Here is a 26605-nt window from a genome sequence, read left to right on the forward strand (position 1 = left end):
AACTAAAGAATGGCCTATAATGATCTAGATCTCATATAATAATTTAACCCTTTGCCTTTTTCACCTTTTGTTTTTTCAAAGACTTTATGTATGGGTAATAAAACAAGGGTTACTAGTCTATAAGTAACCATTGCATCTATTTTGATCACAAAAATAAAAATGATAATGAAATATTTTCACTAACTTATATAGCTTTTATTAGACTTTATTTTTGAAATACATCTTCTTCTCTTAACTATAAGAAATACATCTTCTTCTCTTAACTATGAGAAATACATCTTCTCTAAACCATAAGACAAGAAATACATCTTCTCTAAACCATAAGACAAGAAATACATCTTCTCTAAACCATAAGACAAGAAATACATCTTCTTCTCTAAACCTTAAGAAATACATCTTCTTCTCCAAACCTTAAGAAATACATCTTCTTCTCTAAACCCTAAGTAATACATCTTCTTCTCTAAACCTTAAGAAATACATCTTCTTCTCTAAACCATAAGAAATACATCATCTTCTCTAAAGCTTAAGATAAGAAATACATCTTCTTCCCTTAACCATAAGAAATGCATCTTCTTCCCTAAACCATAAGAAATACATCTTCTTCCCTTAACCATAAGAAATACATTTTCTTCCGTAAACCATAAGAAATACATTTTCTGTAAACCATAAGAAATACATTTTTTCTAAACCATAAGAAACTAGTCAGACTTTAAAAATAAAGTCTCATAATTTCAGTATATATACTTCTATATGGTGACAGCTACTATCAATAGAGCACACATCCTGTACTTGACCTATTTATCTGGTCAGACATTTTAAAATACATACTTTTAGTAAACTTCTACTAAAATAGATGAAAAGCAATATAGGCTAATAAAACATTTTTTTTTGCTCAAGTGACTTTCTAAGCATACTTTTCATTCTGTGAAAACGTCTTTCTCCCTGGTTCCTTTTTGGGATAAAACTCTTTAAAAAAAAACATCCTTGCAAGCTACCAATGTTTATTATCACTCATTGTATGCTATGTTTCATTCCTTGTTTTCACAATATCCTGTTTATTAAGTTTTATTATATTTTCTTCCTGTTTCTCCTTGGAAATTTTTCTCAGAATAATCATTCCTTAATACATGATGATAAAGTCCTCAATGAATTCAATGAATAAGAGGGTTTCACAAATGATTTAAAACCAACCAGCAGCTTAAAGTTCAACAACCAAAATAAGATAAAATTTGTTTGGTCCAAACTAATGGAAATTCAGTTTGATTAGGATTGTCCATCCATCTCACTATTACTACTATAATCAGCATTACTACTATAACAAGAACAATATATATAGATGCAGACACAAACAACTTTTACACATGAAAAATACACACACTCACAACACAACCAGTGATTTATAAACTAGGTACACTGAAACACCCTAACAGAAAGTGGAATATAGGATTTTAAAAATCTTTCTGTTCTAGCCTTATAGTCCAAAAAAAAAAAAAAAAAGGAAACTAATTTCTATCACTAACTTGAATTTCACAATGTAAAGTCATTATTGTCTTTCATTTTATCTACAGTTTTTTTAAACTCATCCTTTTCTGGTGTGTTAACAAAAACAATTTTACATGTATTTTTCTCTTTGTCCTTTTATACCATGATAGTATAAACAGTTATATTATATTGTTTATGCTGAACATTTTAACACAATTAACTGTGCACCTTTTTTCTTTTTCCTGTTATTCACCAGGAGAAACTTATCTTACAATACTTAGATTTTATTTTAAATAATTCTCACTGCTCTTCTTACTTCACTGTAGAAATAAAAACATAGAGTACTATGTGTTAGCTTGGGAGGGGGCTGGGGACTATGCTTATGTTGAAGATGATTCAGATATCTTGCATAAATTTGCACCAATAAATCTAGATTAAAATACTGGTGTAGCTGTTCAGGTACAATTGGGTAACATATTCACTTTCAGAGTCAGCCAACCGCTTTAAACTCCATAGAGAACACTTTTCAATCTGCACGGTAATTGTAATAATCCAAACGAGTGTCATAAAATATTGAAATGTTTGAATGCAATTTGCGAGATTAAGAAACGATTTTGTGGCTTTTAAAATTAAATAAAATGTTAAAATTAAAGCTATTCAAGACTTTTTTTACTCTTTCCTTAGCTTTGGACGAAGAAGTCAAAACAGTTTGAGAAGGACTAGTGAATGTTTGACGCTAGAAGCTTCTGAAATGATTGTGGTAAGTTCATACAAATCTGAATGACTAATCTCGATTTCATTAAAAAGCCAACTAGATTAAACAACACATTAGATCTCTTCTTAACCAACAGACCTGGATTAGTAGTAGATTATGATATTATCCCTGGTCTATCAGACCATGAGATCATAAAAATACACAGTCAGATAAAAGCAGTAGCCAATATAAAACCCAAAAGAAAAATCTTACTCTAGAACAGTGATGCTCAACCTAATTCAACCTGCGGGCCATTTTAACTTTCGACACGCGTGTCGCGGGCCACATCAACAAAAAGGTAAAAAAACAAAAATGAAATCAAAATTCACCTGAAACGATTTAAGTCTATTGGATCTAGTACTTACATTAATTTAATGGGATATTTAAAGTATATCGTTAAAGTATAGGGTATCATTTTTTACGCATCTAAAAATGGCTTCATTTCTCTACTTAAAATGTGAGCAACATTTTAGTTAACTTTATATATACTTATAGCTTTTATAGAGCCCTACTTTCATACTTATAGCATGCTCAGAGCGCTTTGGTCCAATCTCATTTGTGGACCAGTGGGGGGGAGGGGGTATCTAGGAGTTGGTTTATCACCAACTTATTTTCTTATCTCTTTTTTTTTGGTAAATGTTCCCATCGACCCTCCAATCTCTAGACGTAGTTTAATCAATCTTTTATACGCGGCTGAAACCAAGAAGGCCTTCATATTTGTTTTATAATGCCGCTCTATATGTTGTTGTTTCTGAAACAGTCAGACTTTCTTTACAAAACAATTATATTGACTTATGTTCCTCAAAAAGATCCATTCACTTTTTCTGGTAGACTCTACATTCGGAGTTCCATTTCATAAAATCATTTCGTTAAACGTCATGGTACCAATCCATCAGAGAAAAAGCGAGAGCCATAACGAAGGTAAAGATACATTTTCAACTTTTTAGAAGGGGGGAGGATTTTCTACTTTTTGTGCCGACGTTTCGGCGGTCCGGATGGAACCACGTCGCGGGCCGGTTCTGGCCCACGGGCCGTACTTTGGGCATCACTGCTCTAGAACAAATGCAACCTAACACAACTACACCTAGCTGCATTAAACTTCCAACAAACATTCTTATCAGAAAAAAGACATTAACCAACCAGTCGATGACCTCTGGAATTTCATAAAAAACTATCTTAAAAACATTATAGAAAATCATATACCAACTAAATACACATCAAACAAAATAAATTAATGCTGGTTTAATAATAGATTAAAGAAGCTTTGTAAACAGAAGGAAAACCTATATAGAAAATTTAAAGAAACTAAGTCAGAACAAGTTTATAAAACGTACATAAAAATTAAACACCTAACCCAAAAAGTAAGCAGACAGCTGCAGAGTGAATACATAAACAATGTAATATCTAAAGATAACTACAAAAACCTATAGTCATACAGAAAATGGAAACAACAGGCATAGCGCCATTAAAAGGAGAAGACAACTTAACACATAATGATAATGAAACTAAAGCTAACATCCTAAACAAATACTTTGCATCAGCATTCTCAGCCCCAGGGGACAAAGACATATTACTTAATTTGAACCAAGTAGACAACATAGGAGATATAGAAGTACAAGAAAAGGGAATCCAAAAACTATTAGCCAACATCAAACCTAATAAAGCATCTGGACCTGATGGTATCCAGCTAGATTACTCAAAGAACTAAGCAATGAGCTAGCACCAGTGTTCAAAATAATTTTTCAGGCATCTCTTAACCAGGGCAGAGTACCAAGGGACTGGAAAGAAGCTAATGTCACCCCTCTATTTAAAAAAGGAGAAAAATCAGACCTAGGAAACTACAGACCATTATCACTTACCAGCATCACATGTAAAATCCTAGAACACATAATATGTAGTAACATCATAAACCACTTAGACAAACATAATGTCCTTACTCCATACCAACATGGCTTTAGGAAATATAGATCATATGAAACACAAGTAATAGGACTAATTGTTGATTTTTCAAAAGGTTTAGATAACAGTGAGCAAATAGATGCTATCTTACTAGAGTTTTCCAAAGCTTTTGACAAACTTCACCTCCATAGTTTGCTTAAAAAAATTAAAATATTTTGGCATTGATGGTCCATTGCATCAGAGGATTTAAGATTTTCTGATAGGGAGAGAGCAAACTGTAATAATAAATGGCTCTAAATCAACACCAATAACAGTAAACTCAGGCTTACCTCAAGGAACAGTCTTAGGTCCACTACTATTTTTAATTTACATTAACGATTTACCAAATTGCATTATTTCAGGAACAAAAGTCACATTATTCGCAGACGATTGCATAATATATAGAATAATAAAAACAACACAAGATACAGAAATTTTACAAGGAGAATTAGATGAATTACAGAAATGGGAATCAAATTGGAGCATGTCTTTCTACCTACAAAAATGTCAGTTATTAAGAGTAACAAAAAAACTAAAACAAATTAATTCCACTTATTCATGGTAAACCAGTAACACAGACTAAAAACACAAAATACCTAGGTGTTATAATAAATGAAAAACTGTCATGGAATCCCCATATTGATGAAGCTATCAAAAAATCAAACAAAGCATTAGGGTTTATTAAAAGAAATTTTTATAAATCAAATAACATAAAACTAAAATGTTATTTAACCTTGGTTAGGCCAATAATAGAATATGCATCCTCTGTTTGGGACTCCTCAACTCAAGAAAACATTAAGAAACTGGAACAGACACAAAATAGAACAGTAAGATTCATAACAAACGAATATTCACATTTGACTAGAGTAACACCTTTAGTAAAATCACTAAATTTAGAAAGCCTTCAGGACAGAAGACTCAAAAGTAAAGTAGCAATTATACATAAAACACTGAACCATAATCTTCAAATACAAAAACAAAATTTAATAAAATGCTCAGAAAGACACAAAGATAAAGGCACATTCCTCATCCCATATACTAGGACAAATTAGTACAAATACTCTTTCTTCCCTAGTGCTATTAGAGCATGGAATGGGTTGCCTGAGCTAGCCAGGAAAACCAGTGACTTGGCAGAATTTAAGTCATTGGTTAATATGCATGACTGAATGCATGACGCGTAGAACGTAATCATCTTTTTTTTTAAGTAACGTCTGTATTATATAAGATAAGATTCTTTATTGAGCTATCAATATTCTTGTCTTTTGAAAATCAATTGTGAATCCATCTGAAAAGATTTCTAGTAAATTACTATTGTGATGATTTAATACTAATATGATAGCTAAAACAGCTGTACTTAAAAAGTTGTGTACTAAAATGTCATTTTGAACACATTTTATGCATAACCATTTGCCAAGTAAATCTAATTGTAAATATTTGTTATATAATTTGTATTTTCCCTAATTTATAAAAACAACTCTTTAATTACCAAGCCATTTTGAAAGACTGATAATTAATACAGCTTGCATCAGTCTTTTTTTTTTCTAAGTAAATATCATGTACTATAATTTATAGTGCATTTGATCATATCAGTCCTATGTTTTTGTCATTTCATAACCTCCAAAGAACCTCCCCCACATCATTAGCCTGTTTCTCTATTGACTGTCCTGTTCATGAGCCTAAAAACTGAATTGTTTGTGTTATGTGTGTGGCATACCAGTGGGTACCCATTCATACCTATATTTCATCTCTCATTCATCATTTACATAGATCACACAGACACTGTGACCTATTTTTTTCTTTTAAACTTACTAACCATGACAGCTTTGTGTGATAAAAAAAAAACATTGCTCATGGCTAAATAGGAAGCATGTAGATTATAGAGCATTTAAAAACAAAAATGGAGTGCCACTTAACAGAGCTGCTTGTGTTGTTTTTTTCTTCCCCTCCAACATATAATGGGATTTAGTGTGTGGTTTGTTTTAGCCAATGACTTTATTTCTGTCTTAAGTATTGGGATGTTTAAATTTAATTATAGTCAGAAAGAGACTGTGTGTAGGCCACAAGTACTTCATATTTGACTGAGCTATCTAGACATCTTGGAGTCCTGTGCTCATCTTTGTACACTGGCAAATATTTGATGAACTAACTTGAACATTGTTCAAAGGACAGGGTGGCTGTTTTCATGTGTTCAGGAGACTGTTTTATTCATTAGAACAGAGGATATATATTTATATAAATATTTAGTGCCACTTGAAGGAAATTTGAAAATCAGGTCATACAGTATGTGTCATACAAGTGAAGGTGGGGCTGTCTAGGAATGTGTGACAGAGAGCCCTGTCCACTGATTTTTGTGTGTGGCTTGTACCTGTGCTATTACCTGCTCTCAGATTAGTGTGTGTGTTCAGCAATGTGTTGCTGCTGATACCCTGTGTGCTCATTCCATGTGCTCATTGAAGAAATGTTTTGTTGATCTTTTTGTATTTCTTGAAGCAATTTGTTAAATTTCTTTAGTTCTTCATGTTGTTAAAGTGTGGATAATTAACTACTGCTGAGAATATACAGATCACTGCTTTTTACTTGTTTGTGTTTACAAGGCTGAATGAAACTGTTGTACACCATCTTACAGTCTGTTTCCTTTACTGATTGTGCAATGGCGCTTGTGTATAGATCTAGATGTATGTGTTTTAGTGAAACATCTGATCTAAGGTTATTATGGTTTAGTAGAGCATTTTTTCTGGCAGTTATGGACTTCTCAAGGAGAAAGGATTTATTAGTGGATGACTAACAATAATTAAAAAGTTTTTTACAGTGTTATTGGTACTGGAATTTTTAAAGTTTATTTTTCACAATGGATATTAAATACTTTGATCTGGCACTTAGATTGGGATGGAATATTCCCATCTTTCAATATGACATTGTGTACAGAGAACAGGTACATTATATTTTATCATAATTATACATTGCATCAGGATTGGCCTTTAAATAGATCTGCTTTATAAAGAAATAACTGCAAAAAAAAACAACAACTATTTATTGTATTACTAGTGAATGTAGGATAAAAAAAACATCCCACATTATTAATCTATATCTTTATATAATGTAGGGGAGACAATAGACTAAAGTATATTTTACAAAGCTTATATCAACTCAATCTGTCTGTCTTGTAAAAAGTTTGTACACATTATTTCTCACACACAATCTCTGACAATGCTGAAATTTTGCACAATTATTTCTTTTAACTGACAACATAAGAATAAAAAAAACAAAAACAAATTATTGGTAATTATTTTGTTTGGTATCTCAACAAGAGAAAGAAGTGGTAGTATAAGCTGAATTATCTTATTCTTAAGCACCTCACTATCTGAGCGGTTAGTATGTTGGCTTGAGGATGCTTGAATCATGAGCTCAAATTCAGGTCGTTCCCCCCTCCCCTCCATTTTTTTTTATAAAGGCTTTTAAAAAGCAATTTCTGTAAAATTTACCCAGATATCCCTTTCTTTCTCTCCCCCCCCCCCCCCCTCTCCTTTCCAAACTGGTCCAGATAAGATCATATCGTATTGAAAAAGCTAAAAGAATAAAACAGCGCTAAACAAAAACAATTGGTAAAAATATTATTAATAGCACAGACTTATTGTTGTTGTTTGTTGTTTAGATAACAACAAAGCAACAGTTGGTATAACTTGGTCAGACCCAGGTGAGATGAAATATCCATTTTTTGGAGTTACTTTTCATTTTAGTGTTTTTCAGAGGTCTGTTATATCAGGTAAATTACACTGTAGTATTAATTTATTTTCATGTGGTACAGACTTGACAAAACACACATCTTTCCTTTGTTTATGGGTGTTATTTTCTGTTGTGTTCTCAAGCATACAAGTCAGTACTGAATTATCTGTATTTTACTTTTTAAATCCATTCCTGATAACCCAGTAATTTCACTATAAAAAAAATGTAACTGTTCAATTTCTTCTCATTGAGTGTGTACATATAGTTCAGACCTCATAGGTCAAAAATATTGTTGTCAATTGTCAGTGTTCATCTGTTATTAATTTGTGCCTGGTTGTGGGGCAAGCCCTGTTAAATAGACATACTTTTTTTTCTTGACAAATACTCGTAAGAAGCATTAGCTTTGACCCAAGATAGGTATTTCTAGTGTTTATACTGACTTGTTGGTTCACTCTATGTGTGGAGTACATTTCAATATTTTGTTGTTGTTGTTTTGAATGTTAAGGAGTATGATAACTATCACCCTTTACTTTGACAAACCCATGTGTTATATCGGGGCTTAAAGATATTCAAAATTCAGAAAAAGTTTGGGATTTTCAAATTTAAATTCCAATAATTGATCATTACAGATTGACTATCCAGATGCTGCAACCTTGAAGTCTAGTAATTCTAAGGCTGTTGTTTCTGCATCTCACATAGAACTGCTTTTGAATGATGGGAGGCCAAATGACAGTCGACCAATGAGGAGGATGAACTCTGACAGTGTTATTGAAGGGGTACTTTTTTTTATCATATGTATGATTGACTATTGGTAGTTCTTGCACAAAGTTTTGTTGATGCTCAAAAGCTTTCTGGTCTATAGAGTGTTTTAGTCTTTAGTAAGATATGGGTCAAAAGAATGACCTGGTGAGCACACTGCACACACAGAAGACACTTTTATTACTAGTTTAGATTTTGTTAATTAGTTAACTTTTCTACAGTATTAGTAAATGTATATTTTTTGTGTATTTGGAAAGTGTATTGGTCTAAAAGTTTCCTGTCCTCAGCATTTACCAGAAGACTTGATGCGCCATGGCCATCCCATACTTGGTGTGGGTGAAAGCTTTGGGGGTTTGGACAACCCTGGAAATAAACGTTCTTCCAGAGCCAGTGACACTTCCAGTGCTTACTCAGGATCAGATTTGATGCACACATCACTGGATGATGCTGATGTTCATGATATTGATCTGAGTGGAATGGGAGAAAGTTTAGTTGATTCTGACGATGAAGAAGGCTATGCAGATTCAGCAGAGGTATTATGATACAGTTAAAATTTAAACTATTAATTATGTAATAGGCTTAGTGCTAGTCAGTTTATTCAAATCAACATAATATGACTTATGTTGATTTGACTTAATTTAAATTAGTTATATATGTATGGACATGTAAGTTAATAAATTGGACTGGTTTTATGATATTTTAGTCTTGTAGACTGAAGACTTCATTCACTTGTATATTTCAGTCATTTTCTATACGAGATGCCGAGAGAGATTGTTTGGAGAAAGAGCCGTCACAAAGAACTGAAGAAGATATTCAAATACTTTTAAATTTTACACAGCATTTAAAAGTAGGTTATATTTTAATGGATTGCAGATTTAGTCTTTTTTTTTCCTACATTAGTGTAATATTGTATTTAATATTGCAACAGGTTTCTATACATTGTTCAATTCTTTCAGGCATTTTCTAATATGACTGAACACACTCGCCGACTTTTGTGTGAAGTAATGGTGTTTGCCATTGTACCCCTGGAGGGAACTATTGTGATGAAAGATGGCGAAGAGCTGGACTCTTGGTCTGTTATACTTAATGGTGAGGTGGAGATAACACGCCCCAATGGAACGAAAGAAAGACTTCAAATGGGGGACAGGTAGGACATGCAATAGTTGTCGAATGTTGTTGATTTCTTTTGTTGAAGTTGTTCATTAATAGTTGTTTTTCCTTTTCATAAATTTAGTTTTGGCATCAGTCCTACAATGGAGAAGTTATATCATCAAGGAGTTATGAAAACTGTTGTTAATGATTGTCAGTTTGTTTGTATAGCGCAGTCCAGTTTTTATAGGATCTTACATCAGGTAGGTTCACCAGACAGAAAGTCTAAATGTAGTTTCTCTGTTGAAAAGATAAAAATAGAAAGTTCATGTCTTTATGTAAAGTAACATGTTTATCATGTTCATAGATCTAGGGGGAAAGGGAAGGTTTATGTCTTTATGTAAAGAAATATGTTTAGCATTATTTATTTTGTATGTATCTTTATTTATAGGGAGAGGAAAATATCAAGAAGCACGAGGAGAAAGGCAAAGTGGTGATGGTAACAGAACATAGAGAATTAGATGGAGGGAATAGAAAAGGTCATGTAGTCATTAGGGTAGGTACATTTCACTGGTTGGTAATAGAATTAGCCTTACTTTTAACTTTTTAAGACTTTTTTTTCCCACAACCTAATCTTGTAAACATCATAAGGAAAATTATATTTAAAAATGTTGCTTAATTTTAAAGTTAAACCTTGTTTTCCCCAAGAGTACTTATGATTTGAAATATTTGTTTCTTTCATAAATATTTAAAATATATTTAGGTAATTACAACAATCATTTAAATGCATTTAAACTACCTATAAGCTAATAATATAGAAACATGTTATTTTAAAATGTGTTACGAGAGTATTATTTATCATCTTATTAAAATAATTCACATTTGATTGCAGTACTTGTTAATTTTAAGCAAGCGCACTTGTTCACATGACAGCTTGTAAATGATAGTACTGTTTTGATTTTGCAGGGTACTCCTGAGAGGCTCATGCAGCATCTGGTTGAGAGCCATTCCACTATAGACCCAAACTATGTGGATGATTTTCTTCTAACGTACAGAACATTTTTAGACAGTCCATTAGAACTGGTGAAAAATTTGTTGGAGTGGTTCAAAAATGATGAACTCAAAACAAATGTTAGTCTGTTTTTTTGTGTGCGCACAATAGAATCATTTTAGGAGAGTTTGTTTTTTCAATGTGACTTAGTGTTTACTTATCCTAAATGTACTTTTGACAGTTCTAGAAAAGTACATTCAATATGTCAGTTTACGGTTCAACAGTTAATAAAATATTAACATTAACCGTAATTTGAATATGTTTCTGAAATATTTTTTTCTTTGTTAACTTGTAGTGAAAAAAAATTCACTTTTTTTTTTTTTTTTTTCTTTTTTTTTTTTTTCTTTCCAAGTTAAAATTATTATTTCTTTTAAAATAAGAAAAAGAACTTAGTAAGAAAATGTTTAATTTTCTATGCTAATATAATTTTATTTTACTAAGATTTTCACTTTTTTTTTATCATTATACAAAATATTTTTCTGCTCTTAACTAGCCATTTAGTTTTATAACAAATGTTTTATTGTTGCAGGTAACCAGGGTTGTTCTTCTTTGGGTCAATAATCACTTTAATGATTTTGAGACCAATCCTGACATGTGTGATTTTTTAGAACATTTTGAATGTTTGTTGGAGAGAGAGGTCAGTTGATAAATTAGTGCACTTACAAAATTGCTTTTTTTTTTTTTCACACTTGCTATACTGTTATATAAGCTCAAGAAATTGTTACATTTTCAGCAATATTGACATAAAGTAACATGTAGTCAACTTTCTTGTATGAATCCTAACACTTCATTACATTCAGACAAACAATTAGAGGCACGACATGGCCTAAATTGTGCCGATGTGCCTCAAATCAACAAATCAACAACAAACAATTAGGATTTCTAAAATGTATTTTAATTTTTCAGTCAATTTTTTTTTTTTTTTTTTTGATGACGCTATTTAATACAACTTCTATCTGTTCGTTTCCTCTCCAGAAAGTAAGAAACTAAATCCTGGTATTTTGTTTCCTCTGTGTATTGTTTTTTCCTCTATATTGTTGGATTACAGAAAAAAAGAAGCATGTTTTGTTTAAATATATAGAGAGAATACATTGAGATATCGCAATGTCTAAAGCCTGCACACTGTATGTTTCAGCATACTACAGTCAGCATGGAGTAGATGATTTTGAGTTTTCTTTAACAATAATTATATTTCTTTTGTATGTTTATTGCATATAAATTTTTCTTGGGAGTGTCAAGTACTTACCTATTATTCCTATGTGTGTAAATTGCATATCAAACATTTCCTTATGTGCATTGGTTTTGACTAAATGCGTAGCCTCCCTTGTTTCCTCCTAGTGTGCTGTTAGCCTTCTCTTCTGTAGTGCTTTATTTATTAGTCAAAAAGGTTTGGCTGATAACCTTCATGATAGTTTTTGTAGTCCAGATTTATCAAATATGGCATGTCAGGCCTTGGTTGAGATTTTTATTATTTATTTCTTTGAAGTTTTGCATTATTTCTTGACACATATAAAAACAAGTCTTTATCACATGATTTTCTTTTTTCTTTTGTTTAATTGAAAACACATAAACCTACTTTATTACAAAACTTTAATCTTTTTGTGAATGCCCATTTGAATGCAACTGTATCACTTTTAGAGTAGTCCCACAATGGGATAAGTAATATTTTAAAAGTAGGATGATGAGAAATTTAAACCAAATTGAAACTTCTGACCAAATCATTAGCGCTTTAGCATATTTAGCAGTTAGAATTTAAAGTTTTCTATCTCCTTCTCAGTCAGAAAATGATTTTGAGGTAAGATTTTCTTTCAGTGGTATAAAGGGGCTTACTATTGCTTTTTAAAAAAACCTTTGACATACATTTATTTCTTAACTATTTTAACAATAGCTATTTTTACAAATATTACATATTGCTTTTTGTTTTCCCTTCAGAAGTTTAGATTGGTGTAACTATTTAATTGCTTATGGATATTCATATTGGTTTTGTTTTGTTCAACATTGCCAGATGAAGTTTTTATATTTATATATATATATATTACAAGTTCTGCTACTTAACCTTAGTGTTTATAGTATCCAACTCTAATATATCTCTGTTTAAAACCTTGTTTAAACTTTTGAAATATACATAATTTACTTCTATAGTTGTAGTATTACATTTCTTATGATCAGCATTAGGATGTGCATACTTTCTCGTACTAATTAAGTATGTGATCTGGATGGAGGCCTTTGCACTAACATTTGACTAAATAGTATAACACAAGACGTCACTAACAGGCTTAGGTTTGTTGTGATTGACAATAAACTCTATTTGAATATTTCTAATACATTTCTTATTCTTTTTAAAGAGCTAGAAGTAGCATTTTGTTATAAAGCAGTGTTTCCCAACCAAAGGCACATTTTACAATTATAGCATTCATAGAAAAACACATGCAGGGCTGTTGCATGGTCCTCTAAAATAATACTTTTTTAACTATATTTTGAAAAGAAAATTTTTTTTTTCAATAAAAAATGAAAAGATACCAGTTATCAACAATGAGTTTGTACATATTGCTTTTTACCTTCACTCCTTTCTTCCAATCAATGGTAATGTGATATCTAAATTGGAGTCAACAGGCTATGGAGATACAGCTTATATGGTTCTCATTCTCTTTTGGCTTCATTACGTTCTTTTAACAAAATCATTGTGCTGCTTATCCAGTCATGAGCAGTCAATAGACACAGGAAGTTCTTTAACACAGATACAATAGAATTATAACACTGATTTTTCCTTTATTTTTTTAGCTGCAAAGGTTTCTACATATTTGCCTTGATATGTGACATGTGTAAGTTCTAAGTCTTCTAATATTTCAAGATGTGAGACCTACCAAACACCTTTTGAAGTAGAAATAACAAATATTTCTAAGGACTCTATTCTATAAAAAAAAAAGCAAAAGATACTCTAAATTCAGTTTTGCATATTGCAACAGTCCTTATCTCACATGTCACTGTTCAATCATGCTACTAAATCTGACTAATGCTTTGTAATGACAGGCTTTGACCATTCTGCATAAGCCTGACAGTGATTTTTTATTTAAGAATAAGGATTATAGCTATATAAGGTAAAAATTAATAGGCAATGTGTTAAATTTTTAAAGTATATTTTGAAGAATTTCATTTTCCTAAATAATCAATGTACATTTTAAAATATAATTAAATGATAAATTCAACTGTTTCAAATCAAATTGTAATGTGTAAAATACTTTTGAAATTTGAAATGATTTACTTTATTTAAAAATAAAACATACACATGACTTAGCATAAAGAAGTGTATGTTTTTTGACATTACTATTAGGGAAACAGCCATTGCTTGGGAATCACTTGCTAAAATTAATCATACCTAAAACACATCAAGGCTTTTGTAGATTGAGGCTTTTTAGAGTAGAATTCTTGTAAGATTCCAATTGTATGCTTCAACCATGTCTTCTGCCAGAAGATGATGGGTCAGCTGAGCTTGCTCAACATGGCCTGTGCTGCCAAGGCTCGCCTAAGAACTGTAACCCTGACCAGGGCCACCAGGGAGGAGATGTTACACTTTTCAATACTGGGTGGCTTGGAGAGGGGCTTTGGAATATTTGTCACAAAAGTCACACCAGGGTCAAAAGCTGCTGAAGCAGGATTGAAAAGAGGTGATCAGGTCAGTCAATGTTATATGTTCACATTTTTACTACATCATAATTTCTACAATGCTCAATCACTTATTACCCAAAGTTTACCCATTATAGCAGTCATCCTGGGTAACTCAGTGCAAATCTATCCCTGTTAAATCCTAACCTCCACCAAGATCCAAACTAAGCTGAATGCGCAGTCTCTTGGTTTTCCAATAATGTGAAATAAAATGGTGGAGCTGGTTTCTATTCCCTAATTAAAAAACAAGCAAAATCTTTTTTAAAAATCCTTTAAACAAAAAACAAAGCTTATCTAAAGGGGAAGAAGTATGTCCTTAAAACTATATCTACCAACAATGTTCAAGCTATTTCCCTTATTTGATATCAAATAAAATAATTAATTACCAATAATTAATTGACTGAGTATTTTTAGTTTATTGATTCATGTTTTGTTAGGTACAATAAAATATTGTTTAAAGTATCAACTTTATCGGAGAATGTTTGAGGGAGAAATAGCGTTAACAATAATCTAAGGTGACTAAACCCAACAAATTTAGCCATATCTGAGAATACTGAAGTATTAGTTTCCCTTGTTGCCATTAAACAAAAAATGCCATTAATTAATTGTCTAATTGGTTACTTTTAATTTTTTGTATTGATTAATGTCTTGTCTATGTCAATATATAATTATGCGAAGTTTCAGCTTGATCCGAGAATGGGTGTGAGAGAAATAAAGTGTACACACTTTTTACCTGGCAGACAGATTGAGTTGATTAATCTTTGTAAAAAGGATGTATATATATTTATATAATGATTATTATGATTTGTATAAATTATTGTAGATTCTTGAAGTGAATGGCCACAAGTTTCATCAGATCTACTATAATAAAGCATTGGAGATACTGCGAGGAACCACACATCTCTCTATTACTGTCAAATCTAATTTACAAGGTGAACATGCAATAGAAAGAGTCATTATTTTGGTTAGCTGTTTAGTCATTGGTTTATACTTTTTTTAAAACAGTATTATAGAATGATACCATAGTTGGCTTCAAAATGTCAATGTCCAGATTTGAAGACACTTTTGTGTTCAACATTTTTTTTTTAAATTATGATCTTACCTCATCAATACAATTAATAAACAAAATAAAGCCTGGAAAAAATTCAACAGGCTTAGCCTTTGTGTACTGCTAGTATATCATATACTAAACTCTATTTAGGCATATATGCATTGCAAGTCAGTACAATGTAAGGCTTTAAAAGTAATAACTATGTTAAGAAATGTTACTAATATAAACATTTACTGCAACTAGTTTCTTAGTTCTGATAACTAGGCCTGTTGTAAGTTAATAAATCCTTAATTGGCTATATAAGAATTGATAGTCCTGCATCTTAAAATGGTTCTAATGTAATCAAAAGTCTATATATTTTGTTTTGTTTTTGTAATGACAGAATTGGCTTTCACATATAGTACACCCTGTTTAAGATTAGTCCAAAAGTTTAGCATATCAGAGGTCCACTGTACTGATAATCTTATTTAAACTGTATTTCATGAATCAGATTTCAAGAACATGTTGAGGTCTTCAGACAAGGATGGCAAGACTACACCCAACACACCCAGAAAAGTCAAACGAGAAGATGGCAGTATACCCAATCCTAAACAGAGATTATCAGTACCTGACCTAGATTCAACAGCTCCCATTTTTACAACTGAGCCAAGGGATATAAAAAAGAATGAGAAACGTTCTGGAATATTTGGTTCCAATTCCAAGTTACGCAAAGCTTTAACCCATTTTAACTTCATGCCAAAGAATATCAATGGGTAAGTGAAGTTTAATGGGACAGATCTATTGTAATAAAATGAGTCTCCTGTTTTCAGAACAAAGGTTATAAATTCACATCCCTATTTTTTTCTCAAATTTATGATGAATAGATCTTGGGGTTAGTCATTTCCAACAATGTAACTAATGAATTGTACATTGATCCTCTTCAACTGAGCATGATATCCACTTGGTAGAATTCAGTTCTTGAATTCTAGTAATAAATAAGAATTTTCTTTTGTAAGGACTTAATGAGCTTAATATTTTTTTAAAAATAATTTTCATGAGACTAATCATTTGATTTCAGGCGTGACACAGCCTCCATTAATCACTCTGATGAAAGTCTTTATTCCAAGCCATCCAGAAAATCTTCAACATCTTCCTCATCGTCCAACACTGGTGTTACTCTGAGTAATCACTTTAGTGCCAGCAATCCAGACATCACTTCCATTGGGCTGATTGTGGATGACAGAAATGACATGCCGGAACATGTTGTGAAAGTGTACAGATCTGATCAGTCTTTCAAGTACTTGTTGATTCACAAGGTAGCTAATAGTGTAATTTTCTTGACTGTGTGATCCTCTTTGTGAGAACCAGGAACCCACAATTTTATTGTGTCACAAAAATTTACAAAAGTTACAAGTCATTTTATCTTTTTTTTTTGTTTGTTTTTTTTTGTTTACTCAACTTTGAATTTAACTGTGGACTTCCATTAATTTTTTTTTAATATTCAAAAACATTTAGAACTCTTTGTCTTTCCTTGACTTGTAGAAACATTTGAAAGTGGAAATTCCTTCCTCTTCTTTATAGTTATAACCTGGTAGCTGAAAAACACAGACCTACAGGGGCAGTGGGCGATTGTGTTTTTTTTTTTTCTATTCTTTATATTTTTTGTGATCACCTTTCTAATGTAGAATTTAATTCTGCATGTTTTAATAAATTCATTTACCAAATTATTGTTTGTGCCAATGTAGAAGCATTGAATTACTTAGCTGTGTCCTCTAGTTGTTGTTGAGTCTGTCATTGAAGTTGTACTTTTCTTAAGTATATTTCCTGTTGTTGTTGTTTTTTGCAGCATTAAATTGAAACTTGTAGAGTGAAGGACACATACATCTTCTAGCTCTTGATACTTTTTATGTTTGTAGCTAATTCTGGTTTCTACAACATATTTTTTTAGACCAAGATATTTTACATGCTAAGATACAAATATTGTTTTCACTATTATAGGAAACTACAGCAAAAGAGGTTGTGATGTTGGCATTGCAAGAATTTGGAATAACTGATCCAAGTTGGTTAGTTCAATATTTTTATTTGTTCTGTATATTAGAAAAAATAATTGTTCTTTATTAACATCACTCATGTTTAGACAATAAATTTTGTTGCTTTTGGCCCTGCTTCTAGTTAAAAATGAGCATTTTTCAAAACTTTTGAATTATATTTTGTTAAAATGAGGTTTATCTTAACTTTTATACAATCATCAGGTTTGTAATTTTTAAAAAAGTTTTCTCAATTATTTTTAATGAAAAGCTTTTCAATGTAACTCATTGAAAATTCTTTAATCCCTTCTGTTAATTTATTTGTCCTAGTCTTGAGACAGTATTTTTCAGGCTTATGTATCATGACAATTTCTTTCATGACTTGAGCTTTAGAGAAAATAGACTACAATTTTTATTTTATCTGGTAGTAATTATTCTCTAAGAGAAGTCACAGTGGAAATGGAGAAGTTTATCAAAAGCAAACGTTTACCAGACACACTCAGTAATTTGCCTGAAAGATTGAATCTAAATGGGCGGTAAGTTGAAAATTTCACTGTTGATAACCTTGTTTTCTTTTTTGCTCATAAAATTTTTTTTTTTTATTTAATCCCTTTTTTGCATAATAAGCACAAACAGAGCCTATAATTAGCTTTATAGATCACATAAACTGGATTTCATTCATGTATCTCTCTCTATATATATTTATATATTATAGACCTATATCTTGTCTTGATGTGACTCTCATATTTACACTCAACTCACCTGTACAGTATGCCTCATTCCTTTCAACTGTAATCTTGCCTTATTCTTTGTGACACTGTGTATGTCTGTGTTGTCAGCAAGTGAAGTATTGTACAAAAGCATCTGGCTGTCTCACCTGTCATCATGTAGAGTTTTTGGTGGTGGTAATTTGTGATGATGAAGTAAAACCACAAATATGTGATAGTAAATGTAGTGTTAGAACTTTAGTTAGTTCTACATTGCAAGCTCTTTATTTCCAATTTTGATGAGTTCATTTCAGTGTTGTCCCAGGGCTGAAAGATGCATTGCAGAACTGGTGCTCAGTTTTTGTAAAAGAATCTTAATAGCTGCTTTCCATTTTTTTTTACCACTTGTAAGCTGCATTTCAGTGATTTTTTTTAACAATGTAATTTCCGTTAGCGAAATTTGAGAGAAAGCACTGTAATTGCTTTCTTACCAAAGATTGAAAACTAAACATTTTTGAGGTTCAAAGTTCTAATGCATATAATTTTTAGTTTCATTATTGTGTTCTTGTATTGTATCGTTGAGCAAGTTCACAACAAATGATATTTTAACAATTTTTGAGCAAATGTTCTGTTTTGAAAAGAAAAACAAAAACAAAACATGTCCTGAATTTTCTTTTTTAGTTTATTATTAGCTATATCTAAACATTGTCAGAGGACCCAAGAAACATTTTCTTTCTGTTTTTGTGCAATGGACTAGTCCTAGGATTCATAAGTTAAATAATAAAATGTGTTGTTTTTTTCAATTGAGAGAATAATATGCTGTCAGTGGTAAGTTACTATTATTAAAAAAAAAAAAGAGTGTTTTAAAAAAATGTGCTGGCGATAAAATTCCTCCGCAAAGCCTTGTTTGCTTTTTTCTTTTCATTTGATTGTTTTGATATGTATTTCATTTTTGTTGAAGGATCAAGTCATGTCATTCAGTTTATTTGCCCTGGAGATAATATTTGATCATCTTGAGTTTTTCAGTGCTGGTCTTTTCTCCAAGTCTACTTATACATAGCCAACACCATAGTGAGATTTTAACAAATCATTGGATGGTACATCTGTAAACATTCATGAAATAAACTTCATAATATTTACTTTAAGCATTAACTGCTGGTCTTATAAGTCATGTCATACTGCCATTTAAGTCACATTTTTAAAATAAAACTATTTTTAGCTTAACAAACTCATGACACAAGAGAGATGCTGCTTAGGTATAGGCCTAGTAGCTGTTGAGTTAATACCCACAGGATTTTTTTTTCACATTTATTGGATAAATTAGAAATTCAAATATTATTTGCAAAATATTTTTTGAGAAAGCTTTTTTTTATAATTTAATTATTTGAATATTTTTTTTTAGAGTCCTACATTTAAAAAAAAAAAAAGATCTAAATTTTATGACAAAATAGTAAAGAACTAGAAAAAAAAACAATCCTTTTTTTTTAATTGCTTTTCTTTTCTTCTTTCTTTTTTTTTTTTTTTTTATTTGTTTATTTCTTCTTATAATGGCTCATGTCAGAAAAAAAAAAGTGTTTAAATAAAGGTTACAGTGTTATTATTTTTTAAAAGTAGACTTTTACCAACCTCTTTGTGATTTAGATGGCAGATGACATCATGTTAAAATGAGCACAATAACAAAAAGTACACACAGCTGTAATTTTATATAACACACATATATATTATATATACCAATATTTATCTATATCAATATAATCATGACTCATTTGGCATCATGTCCTGCACATTGAAATGAGAAATTGGCTGACAATTCAAATGTTCTGCTAGCGGTGCATTGTTTATGGTTTGCTATCGGTTAACATTTTCTCTCTCCTTTTATTTTTGGTTTGCTCAGTAATTGTTTTTCTTTTGCATGGTTTTAGTTGACTTCTTGGAGACATTGACTTTTTTTTTGTTTGTAAATTTTAATTTCCAATTTATAAAATGTGGAAAAAAAATTATTTGGAAGTGCATCTTACACCATAGCACATTAGTATTTCGTTTCAATATTTGCATCATCTTTTGTTTTTGGTTAATTTGGTGTTTTTTTTTTAAGATTGAACTTTGGAAAATATCTTAAGATAATTTAGTTTAATTACATTATTAACCACCCGATGATTTAGTCTGTTTCCTCAGTTCAGTGTCTAACTCATTTCTGGTATTGTGTTGTTGCTCTCAGTGTTGTCTGAATAGTTTGTTGTACATGGATTGTGTCCACTTGAATTCTTCCTTTCTTCCTCTCAACTCTTTCTTTACTTTTTTTCTTGCTTGCGTTTTTTTTTTCTTCTCTTTTTCAATTAGCTTTATTAACATAGTTAGAATTGCTGTAATTTGCTTGATGGTCCTATATTAGTTAACAAATTAAAATTCTCAATCTTTGTTTATTTTGTAAGATAATTTGTAATTCAATCTTAAATACAGATTCATTGTTTTCTTTTTTAAATGGCCAAATAAAAATAGTGCACATATAAATGTAAAAAAAATATCTTGTTTAGACAGTTGTCTAAAAATGTAAAAATAAAATTTAAAAAGGGCTGAACTAGTTTTTTATTCCTTTTTTCAGTTTTAACATGCTTTTAAAATGCTTTCTAATTAACTATTTGATTAACCAGTTGGCTATGTTTTTTTTTTTTTTTTTTTTTTGCTTTGGTTTTTGTGTGAAGTGCATCTGAGGTATTTAATACAAAAGAAAAAAAAAGTTTGAAAACAAAACTAAAAAATTGATAATGTCAGTAAAGACTTGATTGTAAGTGTGGGTGTTCAGAACATTTTGCAAGCATTGGGCTAAGCATGTACATATATGTACATGTATTGTATTACTAGGAAACAATCAAGCTAATGTTTTTCAAAAATGATTTATAAAGTCAATTTAGACTCCACTATTGAGTAATGATCTTTTGAAGTCAGCAATCACATACATATTTTTTAAAACTTTGATTAAAAAATAGAAACACTAAACTTTTTTTTTTTTTTTTTTTAACAGAGTCGCTCTTTATGCTTTACTTAGTTTTGAACAAGACCAACATTCTATAACTACTATAATATCTTTGGGATGAGTCTGTAAAGTATCTTGTAACATACATTAAGTGTAAGACCTTTAGAATGAGTCTGTATATTATGTTGTAGCATACATTAAGTGTAAGACCTTTGGGATGAGTTTATAAAGAATCTTGTAGCATACATTAAGTGTAATACCTTTGGGATGAGTCTGTAAAGTATCCAATAGCATACTTTTAGTGTAATACCTTTGGGATAAGTCTATAAAGTATCCAGTAGCATAATTTTAGTGTAGTACCTTTGGGATGAGTCTGTATATTATTTTGTAGCATGCATTAAGTGTAAGACCTTTGGGATGAGTTTATAAAGTATCTTGTAGCATACATTAAGTGTAATACCTTTGGGATGAGTCTGTAAAGTATCGTGTAGCATACATTAAGTGTAAGACCTTTGGGATGAGTCTGTAAAGTATCGTGTAGCATACATTAAGTGTAAGACCTTTGGGATGAGTCTATATAGTATCTTGTAACATACATTATTTTTAATACCTTTGTGATGAGTCTATAAAGTATCCAGTAGCATACTTTTAGTGTAATACCTTTGGGATGAGTCTATAAGGTATCCAATAGCATACTTTTAGTGTAATACCTTTGGGATGAGTCTATAAAGTATCCAGTAGCATAATTTTAGTGTAAAACAGTTATGTTTCATAAACCCAAAGAAATCAAAATGTTTTAGCCAAAAAAAAAAAGTAAAAGTATTTTCATCAGTGTTATAGTGTTGGTCTTGTCAATCAATTTTTTTTTTAAACTTACTATGGACATTGATTACTAACCTGTGTGCAGGCTTGACCCATTGACCTATAGTTATTTTATATTAGTAGGCTATATTTATATATATATTTTTTTTTTAACTATACATATTAGTTGTATATGTACAAGTCCAGCTTTGATTCTAATGAATTAGGCCCATTTAAAATCTCACTAAGGGTATAATAATGTTGGCTGTTTCTCTTTTTCTTTTTCCCCACCCATCCCGCCAATTCTTGGTCTGTTTCAATTGTTTCTGGTTTAATCTGTTTCTTGGTCTTTAACCCTTTTGTTCCTTTTGATTGGCATGTATGATTTAACTATGAAATGTCTGTGCAACTGAATGTCTCATCACTGTCAAATGGTTTGTGAATGGTGTTTATCTGAAATGTCTCCACCAATGTCTTCTTGAACTCTCTTTGTCTCTTACTACTTCCTTTTCCTGCTATCATCATGGGGGGAAACAACTGATCACACCTCTATCAGGCGGGCCCTCCCTCGTATACTTAGGTATTACCTGAAGAACAACTTGACGTCTGAGCCTCTGATACCGGACGAGCTGATTGGTCAACTTCTTGCGGAAAGTCTGATCAGTTTGCTTCAACTATACCCTCATGAGGTGGCCTGGCAGCTGACCCTTAATGACTATCGTGTGTTCAGAGACATAGAACCCACTGAATATATTGATGATCTCTACGACATTAAGTCCAAATATGGATGTCATCAACTTCATAAATTTGCTGAGGTAAGCTTTTCCTGTTGTTTCTTCTAGATTGACATTTTCAATGTATTTTTGTTTAAGACTAGTGCAATATCTCACAGAGTAATCAAGCAGTAAGCTCTCTCTGACAAAAGTTCATATTCCAGTTTTGAAATCATTTCTTTAGTGCATATATCTTTTGTAGCAATGAGCTAATTATTGGACTTGATTGAAACAGTGACTAAGCCACTGCTTTATCCTTCCCACAGCTTGTGAACAAAGAGATGTTCTGGGTTATCACAGAGATCACCAATGAAACTAATCTAGTCAAGAGAACAAAACTACTCAAACATTTCATTAAAATAGCTAGTAAGTACACTGTGCAGCATCACTTAGAAGATTCTTTTGTTTTCTTCTTTTTTTCAAGCTCTAGTGTAATGTTTTTGTAGTTTTAGTTGATCACTGATTTTTTTTTTGTTTTTTAGAACACTGTAAGGATTGTAAAAATTTCAACTCGATGTTTGCCATTCTGAGTGGCCTAGGCCATGGAGCAATATCTCGATTAAAACAGACATGGGAAAGGTTGCCTAGTAAATATTCAAAACTTTTTGAGGTTAGTGCTTTAGCCTATACAACAGTTTTTCATCAATAATCATTGCTATAAAATACCTTAAACATTTTTTTTTTGTTATTCACTTTTTAAGTTAAAAAATTGAAAATGTACAAAATCAGGAAAAAAGATTTTCAGAATTAATAATAATCTCCAGGATCTACAGTCTTTTATGGATCCATCTCGCAACATGGCCAAGTATCGTAATCTCATTAACAGTGAACATGTTTCACCGCCATATGTAAGTCAGTGTATAGTTATATTCCTAAAAATATTTCTATTAACATTAATATATATGATTTGTACTGTGTCTGTATTAATTCATCATTTCTCTTTATCCCAACAGATTCCATTTTATCCAATATTTAAGAAAGATCTATATTTCATACATCTGGGGAATGATGCAACTGTTGACAGTCTCATTAACTTTGAAAAATTACGCATGATAGCAAAAGAAATCCGCCACATGTGCAATATATGTTCTACTAAATATGTAAGTCCTTTTTTTTTGTTCAGTTTAAAGAAAATGTATGTCATTTGATAAAAGCTTATTAATTATGAGAAGGTAGTGTGGACAGTTGCTCAATTTAAGTTTTATGACTAGGATTTAAGATTTTTTCACCCTGAAGACTAGAATGGAGTATTGCATAAGTGAAGATTTATAGTCTATCATTACCCTCAGTCGTCCTAGCTGATGCCCAACCAATAATAAACAAATTAGATGAAGTTATATGTTTGTTATTATAATGCTATTGAGCAGCTGCTAATTATATTGGATAGAAATATGTTAAAATACAGATGATTGTTTTATTGGTATTAATAGGGTTGTTTTGTGTTAAAGGTCTGGAACTGCAAAAGTAAGAAGTGTGTAGGAAGATCTGTTAGAGAATGCATCCCATTGTAAAATGGACACAACTGATATAAAGGAAATTGTGTTTCTTAATTTAGATCAACTATGACAATTATTTACAATTGTTCTGATTGACAAGGAAGTTATACTTGACCTTATGCATAAAGAAATCTTGTCACTGGGTGCATCAACAGATGTCATTTTTTTTTGCTTATTTTGAAACCTTGCATCAACATTTGTAAATTGTTGGTAGAAGTTTGTTAGAAATTAAAACAGAACACATTTTTTTTTGTCAAAAATATGTTATCTTGCAGTTCAAATTTAGAATGTTTTAAAGTTTGAATGGCATCAATCACCAAGCTTTTGTTAAACAAATTTGTCTATATTGCTAGAAAGCCATGAGATCCTATCTGCATGAAAGTTGTGTCTAAGATTCCTAAACCCTTAAAGAATTACAACTTATGGCCTGTAGCACAATTTCATATTGAGATTATAAGAAACATTTTGAAATAATCAAAATGATACTATTTCATTGCTCAGACAGCAAGCTAAATAAGTTAAACTTGATGCAATCCGCAGACTTAAAGGGGCAAAAAAAAGTTGATGATGCTGTTGGTTATAGTTTTTATTCTGTCTACAAACAAAAAAAGGGGAAAAAAATCCATTGATTATTATATTCTTTTAAGTGTTCATAATTAAATGAAATATAATAACTCCTATTTGCATTTGTTGCAGGATTCTAACAACATGTTTCTAAGCACAGATAGTAGTTTCCAAAGTGCGTTAGTCTCAGGTATGACCACATTGAAGAGAACCAAAAACAGGCGAGGCTCAGCTCTTCCCAATTCCAAGAAAATGTATGAAGAGGTGAGATCAGTTTTTATATAAACTAAATTTTACTGCAAATACTGATTATATCAGCAAAAAAGGGCCGCAAAGATTACAATTACTGTGAAAACTATCCTCGTTTAATGCTAGCAAAAAGGCCTTGGCTATGTTTTATCATGCTCACATCTGCAATATTTTAAGTTTTAATATCACTAGCTGGTATGGCAATCTGAGCATTAAAAATAAAATAAACTTCATAGAATTCTAAATGCTGCTGGTAAAGTCATTGGCAAAAAACAAACCCCGTTTGGGCAGCTGTTTGAGAGAAACATCCATAAAAAAAAGCTAAAAAGTTTCTAGAAGTAAAAATTCACCCTGTCAGAATTTTGTGATTTTACCATCATAAAAGAGATATAAGACATCGATAGCAAAGACAAACAGATACAAAAACTCTTTTGTTCCCTTGGCAATCAATTCATTAAATAGAAACAATCTGATATAAACTTTTCAAATGTAAATTATGAGGGAGTCTGGTGTGAATGAACATTTTGTTTTTTTTATAGTTATAATGTTTTGTTTGGTGTAATGCACAAATTGTAAGACAAATTCCTTACAGACAATAAAGATTATTATTATTATTATTATGTACCATGTCTTATAGTCATATTATTACCTTGGGTACAATTGTTGCAGTACTAAATCTTCAACCTTTCTGGCTTATTTATTTGGCAGGCTCAGATGACCCGTCGGGTTAAATCTTATTTAAGCAATATGCCAAGTAATTCAGATGAAGATAAGTTAGCTGAAATGTCCAATTTGTGTGAGCCATCAGGTCAGTATACACAATCTTTTTACTATGCTAGCATACTTTAAAGTCTTAGTCTCACTTAATAGCACTGACCAACACAGTATTTGAAAAGTCTATAGGGTATGTGAAGCAGTATTTTCATGTTTCACATTTTGAATTGAATAACTTGATTATTCCAGGCCTAACTAAACCCTTTCTTCACTCAGAACATCTTTTTTTTTTAAACTCTTTTCTTTCATTTTACACAAATTTAAAAAATAGCTGCATATGAAACACAAGCCTTTGGGTACTACTGATTTAGTGCATTGGATTTAGATCCATGTCAAACATGGCGAATGTTCCCTTCAAATTTTTAAATTTTGCCATGAAAATAAAAGTAAAGTGTGAAAATGGGTTTAGCTGACATATTCATACCTAATATAAAATACAGTGAAAATGTGTTTTCCCTATTTGTTAAAATGTTTTTCTTTTATAGAAATGAATTTAGGCATTTTGTCAATTTTAGGTCCCTTCAGTTGTGGGAAGGACATTAAACACACACTATGATCCCCACCATTTTCTAAGGAACATTTATAACAAGTTTTATCAATATTGGTCAAGGGGTTTGATTTCTATGCGGGACATACATACATACACTTGTTTATATTATTTATGTATATATACTTAAGTTATTTATCAATTTCTATGAATTAATTACAAAATTTGTTTTAGAAACATCCATAATTTTAATAATTTGTAATT

General features: G+C 31.1%; 1 protein-coding gene across 12 annotated transcripts in view; it reads left to right on the forward strand.

The window, feature by feature from the left end:
• LOC106054959 (rap guanine nucleotide exchange factor 6-like) overlaps positions 1-26605 on the forward strand; it is a 71309-nt gene that overhangs the window by 37014 nt on the left and 7690 nt on the right. For 6 of the 12 annotated variants that reach the window (XM_013211096.2, XM_013211106.2, XM_056020418.1 and 3 more), the window contains 23 exons: positions 2167-2242; positions 8527-8673; positions 8944-9189; positions 9399-9503; positions 9613-9803; positions 9891-10008; positions 10197-10301; positions 10712-10876; positions 11326-11433; positions 12574-12591; positions 14266-14469; positions 15283-15391; positions 16001-16262; positions 16568-16805; positions 17488-17552; positions 17945-18052; positions 22555-22813; positions 23038-23137; positions 23254-23381; positions 23536-23619; positions 23725-23871; positions 24964-25095; positions 25789-25888. In XM_013211096.2, coding sequence (XP_013066550.2) covers positions 2167-2242; positions 8527-8673; positions 8944-9189; positions 9399-9503; positions 9613-9803; positions 9891-10008; positions 10197-10301; positions 10712-10876; positions 11326-11433; positions 12574-12591; positions 14266-14469; positions 15283-15391; positions 16001-16262; positions 16568-16805; positions 17488-17552; positions 17945-18052; positions 22555-22813; positions 23038-23137; positions 23254-23381; positions 23536-23619; positions 23725-23871; positions 24964-25095; positions 25789-25888 — 3215 coding nt within the window. Of the gene's footprint in view, positions 1-2166; positions 2243-6190; positions 7107-8526; positions 8674-8943; positions 9190-9398; positions 9504-9612; positions 9804-9890; positions 10009-10196; positions 10302-10711; positions 10877-11325; positions 11434-12573; positions 12592-14265; positions 14470-15282; positions 15392-16000; positions 16263-16567; positions 16806-17487; positions 17553-17944; positions 18053-22554; positions 22814-23037; positions 23138-23253; positions 23382-23535; positions 23620-23724; positions 23872-24963; positions 25096-25788; positions 25889-26605 lie in introns of those variants that run through there. The other 6 variants (XM_013211081.2, XM_013211058.2, XM_013211114.2 and 3 more) reach the window with 6 other exon arrangements.

This window comes from Biomphalaria glabrata, chromosome 2, assembly GCF_947242115.1.
Source record: "Biomphalaria glabrata chromosome 2, xgBioGlab47.1, whole genome shotgun sequence".
NCBI classification, from domain to species: domain Eukaryota; kingdom Metazoa; phylum Mollusca; class Gastropoda; family Planorbidae; genus Biomphalaria; species Biomphalaria glabrata.